General features: G+C 39.3%; 1 protein-coding gene across 1 annotated transcript; it reads right to left on the bottom strand.

Annotated features, from left to right (window-relative positions):
- Nucleotides 1-12,495: 12,495 nt before the first annotated feature.
- Nucleotides 12,496-15,615, bottom strand: LOC121946763 (homeobox protein Hox-A3-like). Its single transcript, XM_042491498.1, has 3 exons — nt 15,523-15,615; nt 15,019-15,185; nt 12,496-13,211 (listed from the first exon to the last, which is right to left on the bottom strand). Exons 2-3 carry the CDS (start codon nt 15,050-15,052, stop codon nt 12,706-12,708), a joined length of 540 nt encoding a protein of 179 aa, XP_042347432.1. The 5' UTR covers nt 15,053-15,185; nt 15,523-15,615; the 3' UTR covers nt 12,496-12,705.
- Nucleotides 15,616-25,450: the final 9,835 nt, after the last annotated feature.

Here is a 25,450-nt window from a genome sequence, read left to right as displayed (position 1 = left end):
AAATGTACTGCAAACTGCAAGCTGCAAAAAAAAAAAAAAAAAAAAAAAGAAAAAAAGGAAAGGAAAGGAAATGATCTGCAAAATTAGCAGGGGGATTGTAAGATATGATCAAAAAACAAGGAAAAAATATCCAGAAAACTATGTTTTTAATTCTCTTAATTAAACATTTTAAATTATATTACAGAAAAGAAAAGAAATTAAATTTTCATTTTTGGCCCTTTTTTGAGTTTTTTCCATTTTGTTTTGTACTTCTTTTTTTGCCTTATTTTTAGGTAATTTCCTTGTTTGTTTGTGTAACCAATTTCTTTTTTCTTTTCTTTTTCTTGCTTTTCTTGTTAAGTTGCTTGTTTTGAAAAAAAAAGCCAATTTGCACAGGTTCCAATGGGTTCCTTTTCTCGGTACTGAGGGGGATGTGTCCCCTGTATCCACCCTGAAATCTACACCTATGCTCAAGAGTAATATATTTTGGGTCAAACTCTGGTATTTTGATTATTTTTCACTCCAACAATGAACACTTCTTTTTCTTCCAAAGCTGAATTAGCATAATACAGGCCTACATTGATGCAGCTAATGGATTATGTTAATTTGCAAAGCCTTCTTGAAAAAACCCGAGGCCCTCTTTAGCAAAGGGCTTAGGTCATGTGAAAGGCACACTTAATGGGTTCAGAGGTCGTGACAGCTGGCATTTAAAAGTTCAGTGGCAGCAGATTTGTAATTAGCCTCGAACAAATACAAAAAGCAGAGATCAAGAAGTTGTAAGTGACAGAGAGGACATGTTCATCTCCAGGTTAAACTAGCTCCTCGTCTGCATTAGCTGCTTCCTCAGAGCTTATTCGTTTGTGCAGACCTCAAAAATCTGTTTTAAAGGACTGTGTTTTTATTTCAACATATCTGTTTACTTAGTCATCATGAATCATCGGGTCATAGTTTCCATGCATTTGCAAACACTACATGCTGCTATGCAAACTTGAGTGACATAAATAAACAAAAGAACACTCCCTAACTATATGCACAAAAGAATAAAACGCTACATCAGGACTACGGGTCTGCACTGCATTATTAGCCTGCAAATAATGCTTTGGTGCAATAGATATGCAGGGACACAGCAGCCCAGTGTTTTCATCCACAGTGCAGAAGTGAAAATGTCAATGAGCTCCACAATGCAGCACAAGTTGTTGTTTTTTTTTTTTGTTTTGTTTTTTTTTTTAAATCTGGTGACCTACTTTCAAATGCTTCACTGTGTCATGCTCAGCCTTTATGCATGCATGAAAATGACAGGAATTAATAGAGCTAAAAACATCCCAGTGTGGCACTGCTAATGTCTAATCTGCAGACCGTTTGATTATTTTGCTTTCAATCTTTAGTTAGGAGACTGGGTCTTATATTTCCAAGAAAACCAACGAATGGAAAATTCTAAAATTAAAACAAAATTTTAATGATCAGCAATTAAAAAGAATATCATTCGAGTTTCATGGTTTAGTTTACGAATTATCCCTGAAGCTGGGGCCATGATGTTAAAATAATTTTACTACATTTCAAGGGCGTAGGTATTGTTTCAACATTGAGGGGGGGCACATATGAAAAGGAGGTTGGGGGCATTCTTCTGCATTCTTTGGATTTTTTTTTTTTTTTTGCACCAATTAGTTAATTTCTCCATAAATTCATGGTGTATGGTGTCAATAACTCTAAACAGTCCTCTGCTACTTTCATGTTTTTATTGTGGGGACAAATTCACATGTTCTAAATATTGAGGGCGACGTGTCCCCTGCTTCCCCCCTGAAATGTACACCTATGCTACAATTTAATTACTTATTATTCATAATTACTGTTTTTTTCTGTTTCTGCATAGGCTATCAATTAGTGAAACATTGGCATTTTTTGTATTAATATTATCATCATTATTATGTTACTTTTCAGGCTCAGATAACTGGTAGAGGTAACATTTAATACCAACCTGAACTTAACACAACTATCTGCTTCTGCTCTTATCGTTTCATTGGAACAATATCTCCTATGTCTTTTAAGTCTGCAGTAATTACAAAATAATTCAGCGTAATGAACAACTTCTAACTGCATTCTTACAACACAGAAATATGGTCCCAGCTGTGGGAGTTAATGGGATTCTACAGGCAGCGATGTGCTGAATGACTGAGTGCAATATATCCCTTCTCTCCATGCATTTGCAGGGCGCACTGATCCATCTTCATGTCAGCTCGGAGGTTACTCAGGGTTCACGCGCTAGCTTGTTTCTCTCCTCCACACTCAATAAATAAATCTCTGCAGCTTTCTGTTTACCGCCTGAATATAAATTTGTTTGCAGTCGATCGAAGACCTGTGCGGAGGTATTAGAAATTGTATTTCTGTAATGGCTTTCAGCAGAGGGAGGGGGGAGGCGGGAAGGGGTTGCAGAGAGGGGAAAAGAAGAAGAGGAGGAAGAAAAAAAACAGGTGTGAGCAATCTCTGCTTTCCCATATGCAAACGATTTTTTTTTTTCTTTCAAAAAGGCAGCAGCCTATTACAGCCCTCGGACTTATTCAAATTACATTTAAAACCAAGTAACCTTTTTATCATGTAGGACAAGAATAGCAATCTGTGTTTGTTCCCTAGAAGTGCCATATGTTTGATTAGCATATTTGAAGTGTTGTTCCACATCACTGCCCAGCACCTTTTTATGCAACAGAAGTTATATTATCACATTTAGCACGCAAAAAACAAGACATCTATAGCTGAGGCTCCTTCCTGTGGACAGCTTGTTTCCCCTAAACCACAAATTCTGAAATAAGAAAGGGAATAATATCACAATTTCGGTGGAATAGATCCAATTCTGAGTTTGATTTCCCTCAAACCAAAATCTGCAGACCAGAAATGTGAATATTCTGCCCCCAACCCTGAAAACAACCTCTTAAAAGTCAGTGCAGGCACTCTCCATCATGATCACTATTGTCTCTATTGTTTTGACTGGAGGTGAGACAAACATGGCAGCACTTGGGTGGCTGTGTCAGGAGGCAGGAGGAGGGAGAGAATATTGACTGATGCTAATTTGTTTTGTGTCCATGCTCTGATGTGTGTCAATAGGCAGTCGAGGCCCTGGGATCAGCAGCGGCCGTGCTCGGATTACCTCCATGGCTTGAATTGAACCCTCATCCAGACGCTGCTGACACTATGCTACTGGCTGCTGTTGACACCAGACCCTCGTCTGGCCCTCCAACACTGTCAAGCCTCATTATATGTCAGCTCTTGACCCTCACCAAGACATGGGAATTAACCAGCGCTGACAGACGAGTGTCACCACCAACCAGAGGGGTTACTGACGTTAATGCAGTTCCAGGAGGGGAAGATGACAGCCATCTTTGCTATGTTTATGGGGCTCGGGCTCATCAGTGTGGCATCATGATAGAGCTGTAATGTGGCAAAGAGAAATAAAGAGAGAGAGGGTCAGAGCAGGGCCGAAGCACAAGCAGACAGATATTCAAGTGTGGCACATTGACCGGTTGAAAGATGGCTATCTATGTGATTGATAGAGCATGTCTGTGTTTTTCAAATATTGACATTTTTGAAGAATAGTGATGTCAGAAGTGAGGTTTAGCTTCAGCCCACACACAATCCAGGGAATACGGCTTGAAAACAAAGAAATCTATCCGCTCACGCTGTGAAATTCTAATAATTGTTCTTGCTTTCATCGTTGAATCGTATGAAATCTGTCACAGCACATGTACTGTAATCATAAATCCAATGCAACTACGGTGCAAATGGCAAGGGACATTACAGATAACTGCATTCTGCACAGGCTCAACGGTGTGACAATGAAGCAATACCTTGCTAATACCAGGACTTTTACAACAATAGCCTGTAGTATGTACTGCAGCACTTCACAGCTTCAGTGAGCCAAGAGGCTTCGAGTCGGCAGAATCCCAAACATCATGACAACAAGCCATCAGTCATCTTCCCCCCAAGCTGCTGCGCACACTTGTGTGTTTCCGGAGTTCTTACTGTGGGAAATGAGCAGGGTTAAACATGAAACAGGAGGAAATGTTCATCATTGCAGCACACTCTGTAATACTCTCCCTCATACAGCATTGTTTTCGCTGCAGGGAAAGAGGAGTGGTTTTTAATTTTTTTGTCTGCTTAAACATCCCCTGCTTGTTGACAATGCATATCAGGAGTCTACTGTGCATGCTAATCATGCTTAATAGCAAAATGCTGATAGAAAAATGACACTGTATTAATAAAGCACTAATCTTCTGTTGAGGCTCAGGAAGGATAATTCCTGCAGTCAGAAGAGGAAAATGTGTCAACCTTGGAAATGTTTGAAAGGTAGAAAAAAATCTAGATAAAGTAAAGGATGCTCCGAGTATCCAAATAAAAGTTTAATGTCTTTTATTCCCATTTACTAGCTTTAAAATCATTTAGAAAAAAAATTCACACTGTCTGACAGTGTAATCTGTCTCAACTTGTTCCTGCTCTTTAGGTTTACACTGCGTGAAACATTCAAACCCAAGACCCAACCCATAAAGTGACACTTCAGGGTGACGTATTCTGCGTCTTTAAAAACTTTTGCCTCTCCAGTAAAATAAAGTTATCTGATTAAAATGTCAGTGTTGTAGACACAAGCTTTACCTCCTCAAGTTTGAATGCATAAAATAAAATAAAACAAACCAAAAAACTATTTTTGTTTTCTCAAATACTTCCTCAAAAAGTGCAATAAATCCCAATACTAAGAAAAGGATTTGTGGACCAAGATACCACAAACTGGGCCTGCACATGTGATGTAAAAAATATATAAATATGGAAATTACTTTATTTGTTGCTACACAAAATAAATAAATATTTTATGTGTTATATGTTAAACTAGCTATGCCTGAACAAATATAAATTCCTGTGGTTTGTCAAAAAAGTCATTTGTAGAGACTTATTTGAGGTTTGGATGATGAAGTGCTGCGAACTGTCACATCAATAGTAACAGACAGAGAGCAGATGAAACTCATCATAATTAGCCACATATTAAAGCTGGATCTCTGACACCCCAAACTGAACTTTAACATTGGGGAGGTCAAGAGGTATCAAGTACAAACAATTGTTAAAGGGACAGAAAATAGAAATAAAACATGTCCTCTTACTTGTAGTGCTGTTTGTCTATTCAAATTGTTTTGGTGAGCAGAGTATTGGAGATATCGGTTGTAGAGATGTCTGCCTTGTCTCCAGTATAATGGAACTATATAGCGCTCAATTTGTGGCGCTCAAAGCTTGTAAAAAAGATTTCTGCACCCTCACATCTATGCTGTGGTTCACTTTATTCTGAGCTTTCAATCTATCGGACCCTCATCAGGGCATATATGAATCATCAGTGGACAGGCAGGTAAAAGTAACCAATCACAGTCCAATCATTGGCAGTATGCAACATACCTGTGCAAAACCCTGGGGGTAGAAGCTCTGCATCCTGGGAATTGCAGTTTTTTTTTAGTATTGAATGGAGTACTGCAAGGCTCCAAAACTTACATTTCAAAAACTCAGCAGCAATGTCTCTTTCCAGAGATCATGACTTCATGATAAACTATACACAAAACATGTTGTGTGCAGGTTCATGTAGGAACTATTTTCTTTCTACCAAACAACAGCTAACACTGAATGGGGCCCTTTCTTGCAGCATGGAGCATGAGAATTTTAACATCTTTCATAGTGAGGATGCATAGCATTTTGAACACTTAACAGAATTTGACAGATGTCTTAAGAACAATGAAGCTTTTTAATATTAAAAACTATTAAGTGTTTTGGAGGCACATTGGTCTCTCTCATCCAACAGTGGAGCTGAACATTACAGTCTCTCATCTGATGCTTACACTGCTGCAGTGTTTTTTGGTTTAGTATTAGCTCTATTTTTGGGCCAATGTTGGCTCTGAAAATGCTTAATATTATGATGTGCACCTTATGGAACTGTCAATTTAATAAATTATTAAATATTTTTTATTATTCTTATCATAGTAGTTTTTGACATCTTGGCCTCATGGGGGCTGTGGTTGTATGCTTCATTTTACTTATTTTACGATGTAAGTATCACTGGCCAGAAGAAAGTGTGCATCTACTAATGGATGAGAGGCTTGAGCTTGTGCCGGCATGAAGATGTCAGTCTAAGTGGCTTCCTCCTCAGCTGAGCTGTCAGTGTAGCTAGGTGAGGTACAACTAGCTGTGCACTTACTTCTGTGCGGTGATACTATTGGAGGGTTTAGTTCTGTAGAGAGAAAATAGTTCCTACTTAAAAGTACTCACAACAAGGTCTGTGGATTATCTTGAGTTACCGGATCATGATTCTGGAAAGAGACATTGTTAATTATTTACAAATGTATTTCTTTGGTACTTTGAGCACCACAAGCTGAGTGCCACCTAGTTCAATTATATTGGAAGATGGCAGACATCTTTACGACTAATATATTGCACAAGAAATCGAGATTGATAAAAAAGTAGTACAGGTAAGTGGGAAAATTTAAGTATATATATTATTTAATTTGGGGGTGAACTGTACCTTTAAGTGTGTGTGTGTGTAGCAAGGTGTTGAGAAGGATCCTAAACACAAAACAATATCCAAACATTACTGTTCTGATTTATTTCTGGAAAAAAAAAACATGCATTTGTTTCATCTGAGATTTTTATACACCACTTTTTGTGCCAGAACAACCAAAAGAAAGTGTGCATTGATTAGATTCTGTGTGATAAAGCCGTTGGGTGTTAAATAATTCTTGGGTGATCGATAATGGTCAACATGTGACATTTAGCAGGGTGACTGTTGTGATTACAAGTTCATTCATTTAACTGGAGCTCCTCAGAGGGAGAAGTGAGCTCCAGCAGGTGACTCCCTCACCGTGCACAGTGCCGCTCACCACAGACGAGACAGTTTCATCACCAACTTACCTTTTTATTGTCACCGATCATCCTTAACTGGGAAGCATTTAAAATGTCATTGATCTTGATAATGTCGTGCTGTAATATGACAGTAACAGTTGTATGAGATTCAGGAAGTCAAATTTCCAAGATTGATGAGTTGTAGCAGTTGAGTTATAATCCATCTACCTGAGTAATGCTCGGGCTCCGTTCCACATGAAGGAGCAGACAAATAAATAAAACCCATAAAGGTGACACAGGAAATTGATACTTAACAATCATCTTGAGCAACAAGCACCTGGAGAGACTGGTGGGCAGCAGTTACTGCTGTGGAGGGAAAAGGCTGAGAAGGTTAATAGGTCATAAAAAGAACAAAACCTCCTAAAGGCCAGGCATTAAAGTTCAGGGTTTTGCTCAACAATGAACCAAAGCAGTGCATGTGACAGCCACACAATGAGATGGTTTTATTTTATTGTGTTCATCGCACAAATCATTCAATTATCAAACATAATGATTTAAAAGTTCAATTGAAAATTAGTCCCAAATTAATCAGAATCTTGAGTTCCTCATAATCCCTTTGTGAGAGTATGTTGCAGTGTGGCCCATAAGGATGTACCAAAACTATGTGAAAAATCAGAAATGTGAACATTTTAAGGATTTATTTAATTTACAACAGTAGTCCTTGTTCTTGTCATGAGCATTATTGCTATTTATTACATAATTAACATTTTGATTAGCACTTGGGCACTTTTATTGTTTTATTTTGTATCTTCTTGTCATGTTTTATCCTGTATGTTGTCTGTGGTGTCTGAAACTGTGTCCGCAGAGGGCTTGTACTTCCTAACGCAAACCAAATCTACCCACAGGTACTAATTAAGTAATCGGACCTGACCTGCACTTGAGCAAGACAGGACGTGGGCGTATTACTGAATGGACCTACAGGGCCCAGGGATCACAGTCAGAACATCTGTGTGAAGTCACAGTTATTCATTTTGTATTTCTTGTCAAAGGATTTGGTCATTCACATAAATAACAAAACTAAAACTGCCCTAAAAACAAGGAAAAAATGAAGATATAGCCTAAAAAATCTCTTTAAAGATTTCAAAAAAAGAAATCAATATAATACATTGTGAGTATGAATACCAATCCTCTCAGTATATCTGTAGGACCTCAAAGCTCTTCAATGAGATGAGTGTTCAAAATTTAAATACTTGGCAAAGTCGTCTGAAAGGAGAACAAAAAAGTGAGTTGCTCCAAGTTTCATTAGGTTAAGTGTTTTAATTCTGCAGTAGGTCAAGTTTCAATTTTAATTTCAAGCTCTAGAAAACAGTGAGGTGCAGACTTGTGGGAGCCTCAAGTCAAGTCAATCAAAATACACTTTACAACTGTTCTCCAGTACACTGTGATTTAGCAACCAAACTTTTCTTTGTCAGCATGGTGGCTGAGGTTTGTAATGGTTTCCTTACATATAATCCATTGATCATTGATATGATCATTAATCACTGGTCATGAGGCCTACAGACCGTTTCAAATGTGACAACATAAACGCTCTGAATCTGTCCAGTTGCATTTCCTGTTGGAATGTTTGTTGATGAAGCCGCTGACCGAGGAAACCACAAAAAACTTTCTAGTTTTAAGCTTTTATACTTTCCTTGGTAGCTGACAAGAAGTAAAGAGGGAACAAAGCTGTTGCCCAGGCAACAGAATAGCAATCAAGCATCAATAAAACACCATATACTAGGTATGCAAAACAACATAACCAGTGTCTTTTTACAATAATTTGTAGTAAATAACATATTCCCTCCTTGAGGATACAGACATTTGCAAGAATATAAATTATCATAAATAGAAAACACACTATAAACAAACTTTCAAAATATTCTTAATATTCAGATACAATTTCTCATGACAGGTAAAGCAGCAAGGAATTTGCTGTAATTCCTGCTTTGTATTAAAAAATGAAGATTCATTAGTGTGCTAACTCAAACTTGTGATGTTACAGGGTATAAAGTTTGAGCTGCTCCATGGACAATGAGTGGTGAAAGATGTTTTAGATGACACTGAGAGCAGCCAGGGGAATGTTCTGAGTATATGAGTACATTTTCTGTTTCATGCCTGACAACACTACATTAGTATGAGGCTCATTTGGTTATTAAAAAAAAGAAAAGAAACATTCTGTGGGTCCCCAAAATCAGGCTCCCAGTCATTGTCTATGGAGCAGCTCCAGATTTTACACTCTCAAAGCTCAGAACCCCAAACAGACATAAAAAAAACGAGTGCCAACGAAGGCCAACTGTTGCATCACCTGTGTGTCAGGTCTTGCCTGTGTCTCAGCCAAAAAGTTGCACTGAATACACTGCAAGGACTTCAGCCAACGGCTAACAAGTATCTACGTTCTGCACTTGCATGAGAGGGAGTAACTCTCCATACAAACAGGTGGTGGTAGTCTGTATTAATCATTCAAAAGTAGAAACACGAAGACCAATAGGAAAGATTCAAGACACTAGTTAGCCAGTTAGCACATGAACAACACAATCCAGTGTTGAAAAAACAAATGATATTTACCGTACTCTAGTGAACAATAACACAAACAATTACAAATTGCTTCTGCTAAAGAGCTCAATGGCTAAAGAGAAAAAAAAACGTACCTTATATAGTAGCTTCAATCTCTCACTCTTGACTGTAGTTGTTCTGTTTGCGTTCCTCACTTCGGTTTCTCTTCTTGTGCACTGAGCTGAATTGCCAATCAGGCTGACTTTATTCATTAATCGGCTCTGATGGGTTTAGGGATGATTAAACATTCTGAAACGAAGGGGGAAAAGGGAAAAAACAGACAAGGGCCAACTACAGGCCAATGGTGTGGGTCACAAGGGCAACACATACTCACCAACAGCAAAATAATGACATCTATTTTTGTACCTTTATCTGCTGAAATGATGTGATGTGGGTGAGTCATTGGCATTAGTTAGAGATATTAATTAGTGCATGTAGACTGTGGTGATTAAGAACAGTTGCAGACCGAAGCCAAATAAACCCCAAAGTACTGTGTAATTGTTGAGAGAAAGGGACCCTCATGGGGCTTAGATGATTTTTGGGGAATCACCAACCAATCTGTGAATAAACAGTGAGAGCATGCACACCAATAAGAGCAGAGGCTGTCACATTGACATTTGTTATTATCATTTATTCCCTCTGAATGTGATCGCCATATAATGAATGGAATTACCACATGAAAACATAAGAATCCAGCAGACACCAGCAGCGTACTGTGAGAGTAACAGGATGAGCATCAGGCTTTAAGTTTGTTGAACGCCGGGGCAAACGCTTTGAAAGATACTTAAAGCAGCACATCTTTGTTAAGGACACAGCAGTTTTGTTTTCATGGCAGCTTAAGAAAAGTCTTGATGCATGGAGCATTTTTCAAGTCTAACCCCAAAATCAGTTTCACAACAGCTGCAAATGGGACAGTGGAACATCAGTCACTGTAAAGGACATAACGCAAAAAATTTTCAAAATTAATGATGGACCGTAACCAAAGCTGGTTTCATGGCACCACGGCTGGCATCATTTATCACTTCAAAGATCCACTTAATGCAGTGCTCCAGTCTGATCAAAGCCCAGAATTTTAAAAAAACATGTAAGGATTTTTGGCTTTGCAGATCGTCCCCCTCTGAAAACAGATGTCATCAAACTGGGGTCAAGTGAGTAAAAAGGAAATAATGACTTTAGCTGCTAAGTAGGAGCGACCCAATGTGAGAACAACTGGCTAACTTAATGTTGAAATGGATGTCCCCCCCATAGCAGAGAGGCCCTGGGAGGGGGACTTGCCTTGACCCTTGGGGATCCCCCTTGACCCCATTCATAGAATTACTGCACTCCAGTGTGCAGATCCTCCTGGCTTTTAACGTCTGGAGGGAGAATGTGGCGAGGAACCAGAGGTAAAGTTCCTATTGAGCCTCGGCACCATTAACACCATAAATCACCCGGCGTATGCAAGAATCTCAGGAATCCAACACTGTCTGCTTCTTCTTCCTCCTCACAGTCCCCCCTCTCTTTCTGTCTTTGCAGGCGAACACATTTGAAGGGGAGAACTTTTTCTTTTTCTCTCACTTGCCTTTATTACTTTTCACTTAAATTACCCAGCTGTCACCGCCTCTTTGATACAGATGTGGCGCAGACCTTATTTTATTTTATTCATGATTTCCACAGAGTCATAGCTGCTGCATAGCTCCCCTGACACCTCCCAAGACCTGCTGAAAATGGTGTCAAATATTTACCAAATGACAGCTGATCCGCTGACTGATTAGCTAATGAATTAGGAGCAGGAAGTCATTCTATCCAGGACCACCAGGGGATCGGCTTCCTCATTTCAGAGCTGTCAGAAGTCCTCTGTGACAGCTCATTTACAGTAAGGCCACTGATATAAAACTGTCATCGTGTCCAGAAAGTGTGTGAACTTGGTTTGGAGCATTGATACTCCGGCTCACATTATCAAGCGTACAAAGAGGCTTCATCATAGAAGTTGCTGTCTACGTTTGACATGTAAAACTGTCGAAACCCAGGAGAAGCTGTGACCCACTTCTGTCAAATAAACGCATAATTCCCCGTGTGCGTAATTTAGCTTTTGAGATAAAAAATTGCAGGAGGAAAAATGTTTCCATGTTTACATTTGAGAATCCACTTGTCACAATGGCACAGTGGATGCAGTTAAAAAACAAAGTCTCCTCATTGTTCCTTAAGATAATATGTTGTCATTAGTGACTGAACCTCATTGGTCTGTTGTGGCCTATAGGCTGCTGGAAGGGCTTCTGAGCTGCACAGCTAACATGCCCCCTGAGAGGGAGGCCGGCCCCGACTTGCAGCACTACAATTTGGCTATTGAAAAGGCAAAGGGTTGGGAAGGAGGAGGCAAGAGATCTTGTCATGGTGCCCAGTGGGTTCAGAGCTTGTGGTTGGAGTGCTGGAAAGACTGCCTTGTCTCGGTGATTAATGGTGGGGAACGCAGAGGCAGGAGCGAAGGAGAGGCTTATGTGGCGAGATTGTGCAACTTGAATGCACAATACTGTAGAGTTTTCAATGAATCTAAAGCATGCCTTAATTTGATTACAGAATCTTTCTGATTTTTTTCCCCCATCTAATCCGGGAATCCTCAATCATGAAAGACTGCTTAGCTCTAATCAGTGATGAAAAGGGTAAACACTGCACAAGAGCTACAGTTTCCCCAAATGCATTTATTAAGTATGTATAGTAGGCTATGTGACATCTCAATTAATCAAGAACTGTATCAAAGACTCGCCTTACCTTGTCATGGCTTTAACAAAAATATAACATCATTCAAACGTTATTCTGCTCAATTCACATTTAAAACATTTTACACAAATGGCCTGTTATGTACAGTAGATAATAAAAAGGGGCCAAATGTGACACTTAGAAAATCTGACAACCACTTAGCTATTATCTGTCAACAGAGGGAAATATAAAACTTACTCTTAGTTTGAGTCCCACATGCATTAAACATGCAACGACAATATAAATGTCACAAATTACAGCAAATCAGCATGTGCATGCTGTGTATGCACAATACAAGCAGCAAGTTTGAACTGCAGTCTTTAGTCGCCAAAACACAAATGATATCACTGTAGCTCTCCTTTAATTAAGATATGTTCATATAGTCTAATTGAAGTGTTTCGTGAATGGTGAGCAGGCAGCGTGTTACGGAGATTTTAAACCCTGGGATGCTAATAAGACACCCTCCAGTCTTTCATAAGTAAGTGAAAGTGGATGTATCATTGAGATTTTGATGAGCACAGGAGGTACAGCCATTATGAGGCCCTAGGGCCAGTTTGAAATGCCAGCATGTTGATGACTATCTGCGCCCGTAAAGGAGGGCGGAGGACCGTTTGCAACAGATGGAAGTACACAGTTCAGATGGGGCAGGTCTGCGGGGTGAACACACTGACCACTGCCGGCATCAACGAGAGAAGAAGACATGGGAGCATAATCCATAAAGTGCAGCTCTGAGGAAGAAGTTCTACCAACACTTTGAAAGTTCACTTGGTCCACATATGAGCTCGAGCTGCAGGGAGACCACTGGGACAAACCTGTTACCTTTCTATACTTATGCTCCTTCTTGTACCTCATCCTGCGGTTCTGAAACCAGATCTTGACCTGGCGATCGGTGAGCTGCAGCCCTGCAGCCATCTCCAGCCTCCGAGGGCGACACAGGTAGGGGTTAAAGTGGAACTCTTTCTCCAGCTCCAGCAACTGGCTGTTGGTGAAGGCCGTCCTCTCCCTCCTGACGCCGAGCCTTCTTCCGCTTGGCAGACCCGACGCCAAGCCTGATGCAGGAGGAATCACATTAAGAAGAGAGGGGCATTAAAAGCCACATCTCTAACAAGTCCATCCTGAAACATATCCCCTCCACAGAAGGACTTCAAGTGCCAGTAAAGCGCTTGTTAATCCTCAGCCAATCAACCTGGGACAAAGCGGGGCCCTCAGCTCTTCCTGTGTATTCAGTCATGCTTGAGACACTATACAAGACTGGCTGTCTACTGTGTCATGTGTGCAGGGAAAGTTACCTCCCGAAGAAGCAGTCTGGGGGAAACATCTGACGCCACTACGGCTGCCTGACAGGCCACATTAATCACAGCTACACACGGAAGCAGACCTGTCAAATCCCCATCTCAGTCACTTAAAAGGTACCTTGGGACCACCACTGAAAATAACCACCATTAGAGATTCCATTTGACATGTATATGAGCGATACCAGGGCCCTGTTGATAACAACATAACACACAGGGGTTAATCGATACCTAATAAGGCCTGCAGTGACCTTAGAGAGCAAAGTGCTCTCCTTAACACCAGACAAGGAGACTGGAGCTTCCTGTTGTATGCTACGTTTGTAGCATTGATGTTTCTCTATTTCTTTGAAATACACCAAGCGTATTGGTGAATCATATAAGCAACATTTCTTTTTTGTTGTTTGAATATTCATTTTGTTTTATTCATTTAATATTCACATTTTCCATTTCTGTAATTGTGGGATTTCTTATTTATTTTTTTAATATACTTTGTGATTTATACTCAAATTAAACTTATTAAATTATTGTCTTAAGAAACAATTGATCATAAACTCATGATATTTGTAGATTAAGATACATTAATTGAAAAGAAGATTTTCACTTGCAAATGTGCAGCTTTTGAATGATACTCTGCCTCCGGGACCCAGAAGAACAAACTATATATAAAACAGGGGCATTTGGACGTCCTCAGCCACAAAATTTTTACCATTTTCCTGTATTCTGGTGAATTTTTATGGATAAATTTGTGCCTTTTCAAAATCAATTTATGGTGTCAATGTCTTTAATTTTGTCAAATGAAAGTTAGTTACTTGCTTTCATGTTTTTGTTTTTTTTTTTAAAATAGCACTTGGCTTTAAAATGTCACATTTCCCAGTGATTAACTGCATTAAGTCTCCAAAAACAGGAAATAGTCTGTGCAGTCACATGACTTCAGAGTGCCTTAAGAGAATAACTGGCCTCAGGTCAGTACTTCCACGTAAAAGCAAACAGCCTGTGCTGACTAGGAGACTTTTGCTTGCTCTTCATGTAAATTTATCATCACGTATGAAAGACTTGCGGGCTTACTGTGTGCCTCCATGTGTTTTTAAGCAACAAAGAGTCTAACTGCAAGGGTCAGATATCAGTTAAACATCCAATAAAAAAAAATGCATAAATATGGTTAAAAAACATATGTATGATTAAAATGCATTAAAAGCACAAGTCCTTATCTTTACAGTTGAAGGTTAAAAGGGTGAAGTTCATGCAGAAGTGTCTGAAAAAGAGCGCAGCTTGATGTGTTCATCAGTGCTTCCACTTAAAAGCAAGCTGTGTGTGCTGACTTATAAGACTTCTGTTGTTTGTAAATCTGTTATCAGGTATGAACAACTAGTGATTAGTAGGGTGACTGTTTGCATTCATGTGTCTTCATGCAACAAAGAGTCTAACTACAAAGTTCAGATGTCAGTTAAACATCAAATGCACAGATGATGGAAATGCTCATTGCACTTGGATTCATCTAATGATGATTTTTCTACACGCAGTTAAAGCTTTAAAAGCACACAATAACACACAAAACCAGAGTTACCGGATTGTTCAGAGTCAGCTGTCCGTGGGTTCATCCAGGGAAAAATTACTCCTGAGCGGCAAATGGTGAGCAGACTCCTGCTCTTGATGTCCAGCTTGCCCTTGGCATGGCAGTGAACCAGGGGCTCCAGTGGGCACTCTAACTGCTCACCTGGGTTAAACCTGGAACTGACATGAGCAGAGGAGGTCATGTTTTGCTGATTAAGTTCAACTTCTTGGCCTGCACCTCCTCCTCCTCCTCCTTCATTGCATCCCGCACTTGGCACTTGTCCAGAGCTCATTGCAAAACTGTTGCCATGCAGCTGCAGTGGGAGGGCACACTGTTGGGGGTCCATGCACCCAGCTCATCAAACTGTCTCAAATCAAAACCCAGGAATCCCCTCAGCACTACTAAAGACCAGGACTTGTGTCTGTCTAATATCTGATCACAATTAACCTGAATGTATAAAGGCATGCAGGGAAGAGCACTTGGAGTAACCATGTGGAACATTTGAATAATATTTACCAGAAGGGTGCCGTGGTCACGTGTGGTCCTCCTCCAATGGCAGAGCTGTGGAGTTGCAAAGTAATCCGCTGGCAACTTGGGGTGCCCGAAGAAGCTTCTGCGATATTTCTTCAGACAACATTTCTATGAGCAGCCTGCGCTTCTTTACCTAGAGATGAAAAAATAACGGAATATGAATAGACGCCAATAACTGTGTAACGTGCGTGTGTGTGTGTGTGTGTGAGAGCGAAAGAGAGAGAGAAGAATGTGTCTATACGGTGTGAGAAAGAGGAAAAATGGCAGAGAGGGGGGAGACAGACAGAGATGACAATGTGTGGCGAGGAGCGTCTCGTTACAGTGTTGATTTCTTGTAATGTTGTAAATCTTTTGACAGGTTTGTTAAGGAGCCGCCGCTTGCAGCTGCACAACTTTTTGGTGGTAGGTTTGATCAGATACAACGCGACGACTTCCTGCTACAGTGGGCTACGTCTATAATCTGGAATAATATACTGGATAATAATCGACCACAACTCATTATTTCGCTTTTTTTTAATGCGTAAAAATAAATTATGCACCGGGTATTTTTTTTAAACCAATTAAACATAATGATAAACAATATGTATTCCCGGATTTCCATGCTATTAGCTGGTCTATACTCTCTGCAATATTTCTGCGTTTTGTCTGCAAAAGAAATCACCCCGATTATTTGGGGTAATTTCGTTTGCATCTCATTTAAACTGTCCAACACAAATCGGCGGGCTTTTCCTTTAAAATAACAGCATATGCTTATAACTGTCGGAGTGGAAGTGTAGCTTTGGCTTAATAGGATTCACGGGGAGTGGTCAAACAAAGGCTTGACAGTCATTGCCACACAAAGACAAAGGAGGCAATCATTAGAGATTTTTTTCCAGCGCATTTGCATTAATCAGACATCACTGTACAGTATCAAGTGTCTGTCTGTGGCTCCGCGAGGCAACAGTCAAACACTGTGGACGTTTTGGATGGTAAACATCCCGCTTTCTGTACGGCTGCATGGACAAAAGAGCAGGAGGGAGATGCTCAGCAGATGAGCGCCTGTTTGCAGTCAGAGCGCACAAGCAAATCGGGAATAAGAATGTGCAAACACTTAAATGAAAATATGAATTTTGCAACTTCATTTAAAACCACCGTAATAAATATTTTGGGGGGGAAATTATTTGGGCTAAATGCAACATCAATTTTGGACTAACTGAGTTACACTTGGAAAAAAAATCTCATAAAACATGATTGCTTAATTTCAACACCAGTATAAAAAGTGGATAAATAACTAGAATAATGAAGCAATTACATATTTTTTAAAATAGTGCAGCTTCCAAAACGAGAGGCTTTAATGTTAGCATATTGTGTGTCGTGTGTGTGTGTGTGTGTGTGTGTGTGAGTGAGTGACTGTGTGTGTATCAATCTTAGTTGAAGCAGGCTTTAGATATAAGTTCCTTCTGGTGTTTCACTACAACAAAGCTGTCGAGAAAACCCTCTTTAGATGTCTCTCAGCGGTGATGGATTATGCACTCAGGGTTGCATAGCTTGGAAGAAGAGGAGCCTTCCCCCTTTTCCGTTTCACCCCTGCTGCCACCGTCACTAAGGCTTTACCTGAACCTCACTGAAGTCACCTCCTTGGGATTTTTTAAATAAAAGAAATAAATTTGAGTTTCGAATTTCAGTTGGAATCAAAGACACAATACAGCCTCTTTGCCCCAATACACAATGCTTTATCTATTAAAATGACTACTAAATGATGTTATTATTCAGAATATTTCATTTAAAAACTATGTTAAAATGCTAACTGTTTGGCTTTGAGGCCTAACTTTAATTGGGAACTGAAAACAGTTTTGATCTTTTCAACCTGTCCATTACAAAGAATGTCTCTTCAATTAATCTCAGTACTGGCTGAATGTAGTCCATCAGAGCTAAAATAAATACACATTTAAATATAACAACACCTATTTGTATTTAATTTTACACCAAAATCCACAAATAACAACAATAATAATAGCAGTCTAATAATTATTGATATTATTATTATCATTATTTTTTACATGCGAATTAAGCTGTAGCATACACATCAGCGCAGACTGAAATGGGGGAAAGTAATTAAATTCGTTTTGTTTTCCTTACCTCACACCCTTGAACACACTCTCTGAATTGGAGATAGGATCTATGATATACTAGCTCAGCAAGACCATAATTTAGCTCCTCCGCGCCTCCACCACAATTCTCCGTGAACTCTGTTTGAACCGCCTCAGTGGCAATAAATCATTTTTCTCTCTCACACAAAAGCGCGCCGGTCGCTCTGGGTGTCAACCCTTTTACAATTCCTCCTTACCTTCTGCGCTCTCTCGCCTGCTGACACAAACAACCGAGGAAATCGTCGATAAACTTTTATTTTTCATACCAATAACTTACAGGGGAAAGCGAATGGGGAGTATCTGCAGCCGCGCACATGCGTATGAATCTGCAGAATGTAATTCTTGCATTTTTTTATTTTTTATTTTTTATTTTTTTATTTCACCCCCCCCATAAATTATACTATATTCCTTACACTCAAAACACATAATTGTTTTTCAGAGCTCAACGAATGCACGGATCAGTTAATGTATTTCCAGGGGACAGAGCTGTGCAGATAAGAGGAGACTGAGAGAGAGCTGGGGAGAAGACGTTAATGGGCAGAGGATGCTGTCGGTTAAAACGGTGCATACAAATGGCGCTGTCTTGGCAGAGCAAGGGGAAGATTTATGGGCCCGGTGCCCTATATTGCTGTAAACAATGCAGAGTGAAATGAAAGGACTAGAGTTTGCAGACTGCACTTCATAAGTGAGGAAAAGACACACATTGTCAATTTCCCAAACAAGTCCTGACTTTCGCACAAGCGTGTGTGCATTAACATAGAGTATTAATTTGGGCCTGTTTAAAGCACAGCACATTGTAAATCCTGCTCATTCTGTGGAGAGTGCACACACACATAAATCCTGCAGCCAGTGAATATCCGAAAGTGTTAATTTTGGAAATACATTTTTTTTTCACTCAGAGGAAATATTACAACTTTTAGTCTTAAAATAAAATAATGCTGCAACATAAAATCAAATATGTGTTGTATTTTTTGATGCACAATAAGTGTTAACAAAATTTACGCGTTTTAACAATTAAAGCAACAATTTTGTTTGTTTCACAACTGATAACAACTGAAAATATAGGATGAGTATTGTTTAAATGGGACACTTGAACACTGAAAATTTGCATTTAGGAACAAATCACTGGATCATCCCAATATTTCAGCTCCCAGTTTTAGAAACATGAACCCCATAACTACAATACACAGAAGAAAAAAATAAAAATAATCAAACTCAGAACTGACTCCATCTCAAAAGCAATAGGCACATGACTGTTTCACAAAAAAAAACATCTAGTATCATAAACAAACTTTGAACAACAGAAATATTATTATCTTAGATTTATGGTGCTTTCAAAATCAGAATCAATCAATGTGAGGGTTTCAATATTGTGATTTACATTTTATAAGTGGAGTTACTCTTTTTGTTTTACATTTTCATCATGCATTTTGTCTCCAACATTCAATTTTTAGGTAGCATATTTGGCAACAATATGTAACTACATGTAAAAAATTCCTAGCAATAACTACATGTATAAACCTCAAATAATATGTAAATATGTGTTAAAACTCCAAACAATGCGCAACTATATGTAAAAACTCCAAATATCTGACTACAAATAAAAAACCCAAATAATACACTCCAAACAATAAAAACTCAAAATAGGCTAATATGTAACTACATCTAAAAACTCCACACAATAGAAACTCCATATAATATATAACTACATGTAAATACTCCAAACAATAAAAACTCCACATAACATGTAACTACATGTAAAAACTCCAAACAATAAAAACTCAAAATAATATAACTACATGTAAATACTCCAAACAATAAAAACTCAAAATAGCATGTAAAAACAATAAAAACTCATGTAAAAACAAAAAACCTCCAAATAACATGTACAACTACATGTAAAAACTCAAAATAGTAGAAACTCCAAATAACATGTAAATACATACTCCAAACAATAAAAACTCAAAATAATATGTAACTACATGTAAAAACTCCAAACAATAAAAACTCAAAATAACATGTAACTACATGTAAAAACTCCAAACAAATATGTAAGTACGTGTTCAAACGTAACTCCAAATGCTGCTGCAGCTGTCCTCAGAGTGTGAAAGGACTGCAGTGGAGATGCAACTGGTGGCCACACAAGTACACCGGAGAATCATTTCCAGAGAACAAATCAAATAAAAAACGCATTTTCACTTAACCTATACATAATTGTGGATCTATAGTCTCAGGATCCCATATTCAGATCACTTCTGCTAATGAAAAGTGAATAACATAATCATAACTCAATCTAGTGACTGTCGGGGCCCCCAGTGACACCTTGAACTGAGGGGGGAAATGACTGTAATTTCTAAGGTCCTCAACGATGCAGCAAATAGGCTAATGAAAAATTTCTCAGCGAGGCGTTATGATGACATAAAGTATAACTGGCAAGTTTACCCAGGCCATCATTTCCTCTGTGTGATGTGATGTTAGAGTCTACAGTGGGAGATCAAAGTGTTGATCCAAGCTGCTTTGTCGTCCCCCTGCTTGAAATGTTTGCCAACACTGACAGTAAATCATTTTAACATGTCTGATGGAGTTTTAAAATCTAGTTTTATGCAAATTCATTTCACTCACACACACATGCACAGAAACAGAAAAAAAAGAAAAGACATCTGTTCCCTAGAGTGAACGGATGGGAGAGAGATTTACGGATTTATGACACACCCACTGCTGGTCAATGCGAGAGCCTCTCTGTCCCTGGAAAATAGCAGCGTGACCCTTGTTTCAACTCTCAGCCTTTATGCAACTGCCATGGCTGCCGTTTAAACACACTACACCATCACAATACACCAACCCCGGAGCTTTCATCACACACCAGAGTGGCTGAAGAAGACACTCACCTGAGACGAGTGTGTATGGAAAAAAAAAAACGTTTACTTTGACAATAAAAGCAGGTAATAAACCGGCTCAGCAGCTGATAATTTTGCTTTTGTATTTGCCTCTTGTTCAAACATTTCAATAGCTGTTTGTGTAAAGTTTTTATATCTTCTAAGAGTGAAAAAGAGAGGGAGAGAGTGCTCGCCTGAGGTGCTCATAAATCACAAGGAGCCTGCAGCAGTGCAATGTGAGCTGAAAATCATGTGTGATTCAACAGTCTGCAGTCAGAAAAGAAACCAGTTAGGGCTGAGGAAGTGTCGAGAAATTTAAACACTGAACTTCACACACGTGAAATACACCATATTCCTGCGAGGTGTTGAGGTTTACAATAACTACAGCCTCTCAGTTATTCCACAGAGCCAGCTGAGAGCACACGGCCGATCGAAACTAAAAAACTGCAGGGGAATTAAAATCAAAAAGAGTTTGTTTTAAACTTTAAGAATGGCTCTCATTCATAAAAATGATAAAAAAAGATGAAGCTATAAGTCACGGATATTATGTGGTTTTAAATTGATCTTCTGACAGGTAAGACTAACTTTGAAGTTAACTCATTCAAGGAATTATTTGCTTGCTTAGATCATGTGAAAAGTATCCTTTAATGTTATGATGACACATATCTGTGTAAATATTAAGAACAGTAAAGCAGAAGTATGTGCGCATTAGCCCAAAGTTTAATAACAAAACGTGAGTATGATTAATAGCTGACAAGCGAAACAAGCTTTTGTTTAAGTGATTATTTGAAATCACACATTGTGTTTATCCTCTTAATAAATTTAACAGAGCCTTAACTGGCTGCTTTAATTAAAGCCCTGGCAGAGCAAAGTCAACGAAAAGTCCAGAAAAGAAAATCTGCACAAATTATGCCTCCTGTTTCAACTTTACACAAATCTTCAATTATCAAAACGACATCATGTCATTGGTCTGGGTATAATTTGAGCTCCACCTAAAGATGCGGACACATGAGGACGAGGCTGAATTATCACACACAAATGAGAGGCACTCAGATGAGTTGTTTGGGTTTCAGTGTCAGCTGTTTATCTTGTCAGGCATGCTGTGGAATATTTTCTCTCAGCGCTGAATATTTGCTCCTATAGCCACACAGAAGAGGGCACAAGGTTGTGACTTAATGCATCTAAATAAGAATATCTAAATAAATTCAGGGCTGACTGCAAAAAGATGTAAAGTTTTGAAAATATAGAAGGAGGAAATAGTTCACTTTTAATGTTTTTTGTCACAATAGAAATAATACTTTTGGAGCATCTTAGAGTAAAACTTTTGTTTCTCAGTTATAAACTAAAGAAATTTCATTCTGATAATGTGAGGACACATTTGCATTTTGATTAAAGAAAATAAAAGTTTTACAAAAGCGTGGCGTGTCAGTGGAAAGTTTGCAAGGTTTCCCTGAACTTGAAGGTCTCTGTCCATAAACTAATCACAGTGACCAACTGTCCCAGTACTGTCAGAATCACCCAGCTATAATTGGCAGCTTGCTTTTGAGTGGAAGTACTGACCTGAGGCCAGTTATCCTCTTAAGTCAAAAAGTCATGTGACCGCACAGACTTTTCCTTTTTTTTAACCGCCTCCTGTTTTTGGAGACTTTGGGGAGTTTAATTAAACCCTGGAAAATGACACACGTTTAAAGACTGTTGTTAATTTTAATGAAATTGTAATTTTAAGAGCGTATATAGGTGTAGTTTTTTAATAGGAATACAGGAGGGCATGTCCCCCCTTTTAAAGTCCCATATTATGCTAATTTTCAGGTTCATAGGCAACTTGTATTTTGGGTTTTAGTTAGAACAGGGGTGGGGAACCTTTTTCCAGGGGCCATTTCAATTTTTACGACATCCTCCGAGGGCCATACTAAATTTATGAACACGTATGATGCAACGCTTAAGGATTTTGATCATATAAAAAACCCACAGTTATCACGGTTTCACGATTATTACAATTACACTCTTTGAAAAACTCCTGCATGAGGTTTCAGCTTCTTCGCTATTAATCCACTCACCACAAAACTTGGCCTCCTGACATTGTCTCTGTCAGTCTGTGGTCTTGAAAGCTGATTGTTGAGCACCCCAACTCCGACGAAGAGTGTTAATGTTATCAAAACGCATTTGTCCTTTCAGCTCGTCCAGTTTAGCATGTTTCGAGCTGTAACGACGCTCGAGACTGGCCTTTTTCATCACTGCCAGCGTCACGCCGCAAACTAGGCAAAGTTTGCCTTTTACTTCGACAAAGAAATAATCGTCTGTCCATTTCTCCTGGAAAACGCGGTATTTTGCATCCAACTTCCTTTCCTTGGCAGTCGCCATGACACATATCACATGTCAATCAATCCCCAATGTTATCGCGCGATGGCAGGTAACCTCACGTGTTGTGTTCACTGACCCTAAACCTCACTCGGACCCTCGACATGCATAGGTCTCAGTGTTATCTTAGAAAGGTAATTGCTGTCGACATTTTTTGCCCTGACTTTATATTTAAGGCTATTTTTAGAATTGCGTGGCGGCCGAATCAAATGGTCTCGTGGGTCACACACGGCCCGGAAACCGGAGGTTCCCCACCCCAGTATTAGAACACATTTACATGCTTCAATGTTTAAAAAAAAACTCATACTATTTGTCACAGTGTCCCTGAATATACCTCATCCGCTCTCTGAGAACGCCCCCATTTTTAGCATTTAAATATTTCAGTAGGAAGTACAAAGCCACCCATTTAAAATGCTTGTGTTTACGTTTTAAAATTGCTAATTTGTTATGTTGTAGCCTTGTCGTGACATCACAGATTCACGGAGATCCTGACAGCTTGTTTAAAGGCACAGTTTCTGAATACAGGCTGTGTGCATGTCTCTTTGGATTAAGCATGTCCATACTTTCCCAGTATTTACATATAGCACACAAAAAATAAGACATGGAAATTGGACATTTTTACAGTATGGGATCTTCAAAGTTTGACCGAACTAAATACATTTAAATTGATGCAGAAAAAAGAGTAAAGTGGTGCATAAAAAAACTCACTAGAATGCAAGAAAATATTTGTTGGATGATAAAAACTCCTGGCGGAGGACCCACAAACCTCCCTTATATGTGTCCACCACAATATTGACACGAAACATACGAAAAACAAAAATATAAACAAAAATACAAAATTTTAAAAAGTGCAATAAATGTAGAACATTTGTCCTTTTCATCATACAAGTTAAAATGTTGAAATACGTTGATTCACGCCTCAGGATATTGCAGCCATGTTTTAGCCTACTGCACTAACTCCGGTCAAAGTTACCACAAATTGCAGCCAGCTCAGATACTCCAAAAGAAATGCGCATGTTTGGGGGTCCTGCTGGATGCAGAGACGAGGACTTGTCCGAGACTTCAACACTGTCCTGGGTCACTCAGCTGATTAACAAAAGGGAGCAACACATTCAGTGATACCCCGCCGCAGGCCTCTCTATAGGCACACCGCAGAAAAATCCACAAAGAAAGCCGGGGCCGAGGGGGACCAGCGAGGGCGCACACAGAAGGTACATGTATAGAGAGTGAGTCAGGTCATAGGGTTGGAGGGGTCGGCTATCCAGACTGAAATGAGCCTAATGGGACAGAAAATGTGTCCTCGAGGTGAACTCGGCCTTCTCTCACTTCGCCCCCAAACTTCAATAAAGTACCTTTTCAGCCTCGCGACATGGAGGCGACAGGGCCTAGAAAGGGATTGGAGGGATGCTGCGACTGTGGCGAGCACATTAATTTCTCTAATCTGTCCAGCAACATAAAGGCTTCTGGATTCATTTTTCAGGGCCGTCTCACCACCATTCTAATGAAAAGCCACGTCCCAAAAAAAGCAGATGTTAACCGCTCTGGTCCAGTTTAAGCGCCTTATTTTAAAGTTAAACTCTCGCCTTTGGGGATGAAAGAGAAAGGATGCGCGCTGGTACATAATATTTGGTGTAGGATCAAAACTGGCTGTTGTCAGAGCTGTTTTCCAAAACATAACACAAAGCTCTGTAGTGAAAGATTGATGATGGAGAATACCTCTTCCCTTTGTGCTCCTTTGCCCCCCACTACGCGAGGCATTTTATAAGGCCTATTCATGTCACAATTCAATAATCTATCAAATTCTTGCGCGTCTTTGGGTTTAAGTCATGTTTAAACTGATATCCTCCTAGACAGATCTTTAAAAAATATAGAAAAATGCATCTTTGTTGAGAAAAAAAACAGTTAAGAGGTAAAGTTTAAGTGTTTTTTCCCAAACTGTTGTGAGTCCATGATATCTACAGTGGTAAACAGTCCTGCAGTATGTTGGTCCGCCTGTGGACGATGACGTCGCAGCGAGACACGCAGTTGTTGTTTTTTTTTTTTTTTAAATTGTAGTTTTTTTGAATTCTCGCGAGCTGCTGCACACTGGAGGCAAACTGCTCAAGGGGGAGACAGCAGGTAAATATGTTTATAGAAGCAAAGAGCGAACACAATCAAACAGAGCCTGATAACAAATTCAGCTAGTTTACTCCACCACCACATGACGCACGGTATTGAATCTATCTGCAACTCACGACTTTATTTTTTATTTTTATTTTTTTTCACATGTGAAAACTCAGCCGCATGGCGCAGTGGACTATAGAAAAAGCAGGGCAACTAGGCTACGTAGGTTACAAAATGAATAAGAATATTTTCACAACATTTTTTTATAATGTCTAACACATTGCAAATGTCCTTTAAACGCATGCAGCTTTGTGTTGCACTGGCTGAGGCAGTGCAGATGGAGTGGAGGGCCTCAGTGGCGTCTCTTTAGCGTTAATTGAATGCCCTTCAGACTGATGAGGTTGCACATAATGCAGAGCGCAAACTATTTTCAGATTTTAGAAATAA

The sequence above is a fragment of the Plectropomus leopardus genome, chromosome 8 (assembly GCF_008729295.1).
Source record: "Plectropomus leopardus isolate mb chromosome 8, YSFRI_Pleo_2.0, whole genome shotgun sequence".
Classification (NCBI taxonomy): Eukaryota; Metazoa; Chordata; class Actinopteri; order Perciformes; family Serranidae; genus Plectropomus; species Plectropomus leopardus.
The sequence above is the reverse complement of the archived record's forward strand: the minus strand, read 5'-3'. Positions and strand labels throughout refer to the sequence as shown.

Bases quoted from the DNA above. Each gene is read 5' to 3' on its own strand.
- LOC121946763 (XM_042491498.1), bottom strand. From the start codon at position 15,052: ATGAACCCACGGACAGCTGACTCTGAACAATCCG. The intron at 13,212-15,018 runs GTAACTCTGGTT...CTCCTGCATCAG, and splicing joins AGCTGACTCTGAACAATCCG to GCTTGGCGTCGGGTCTGCCA.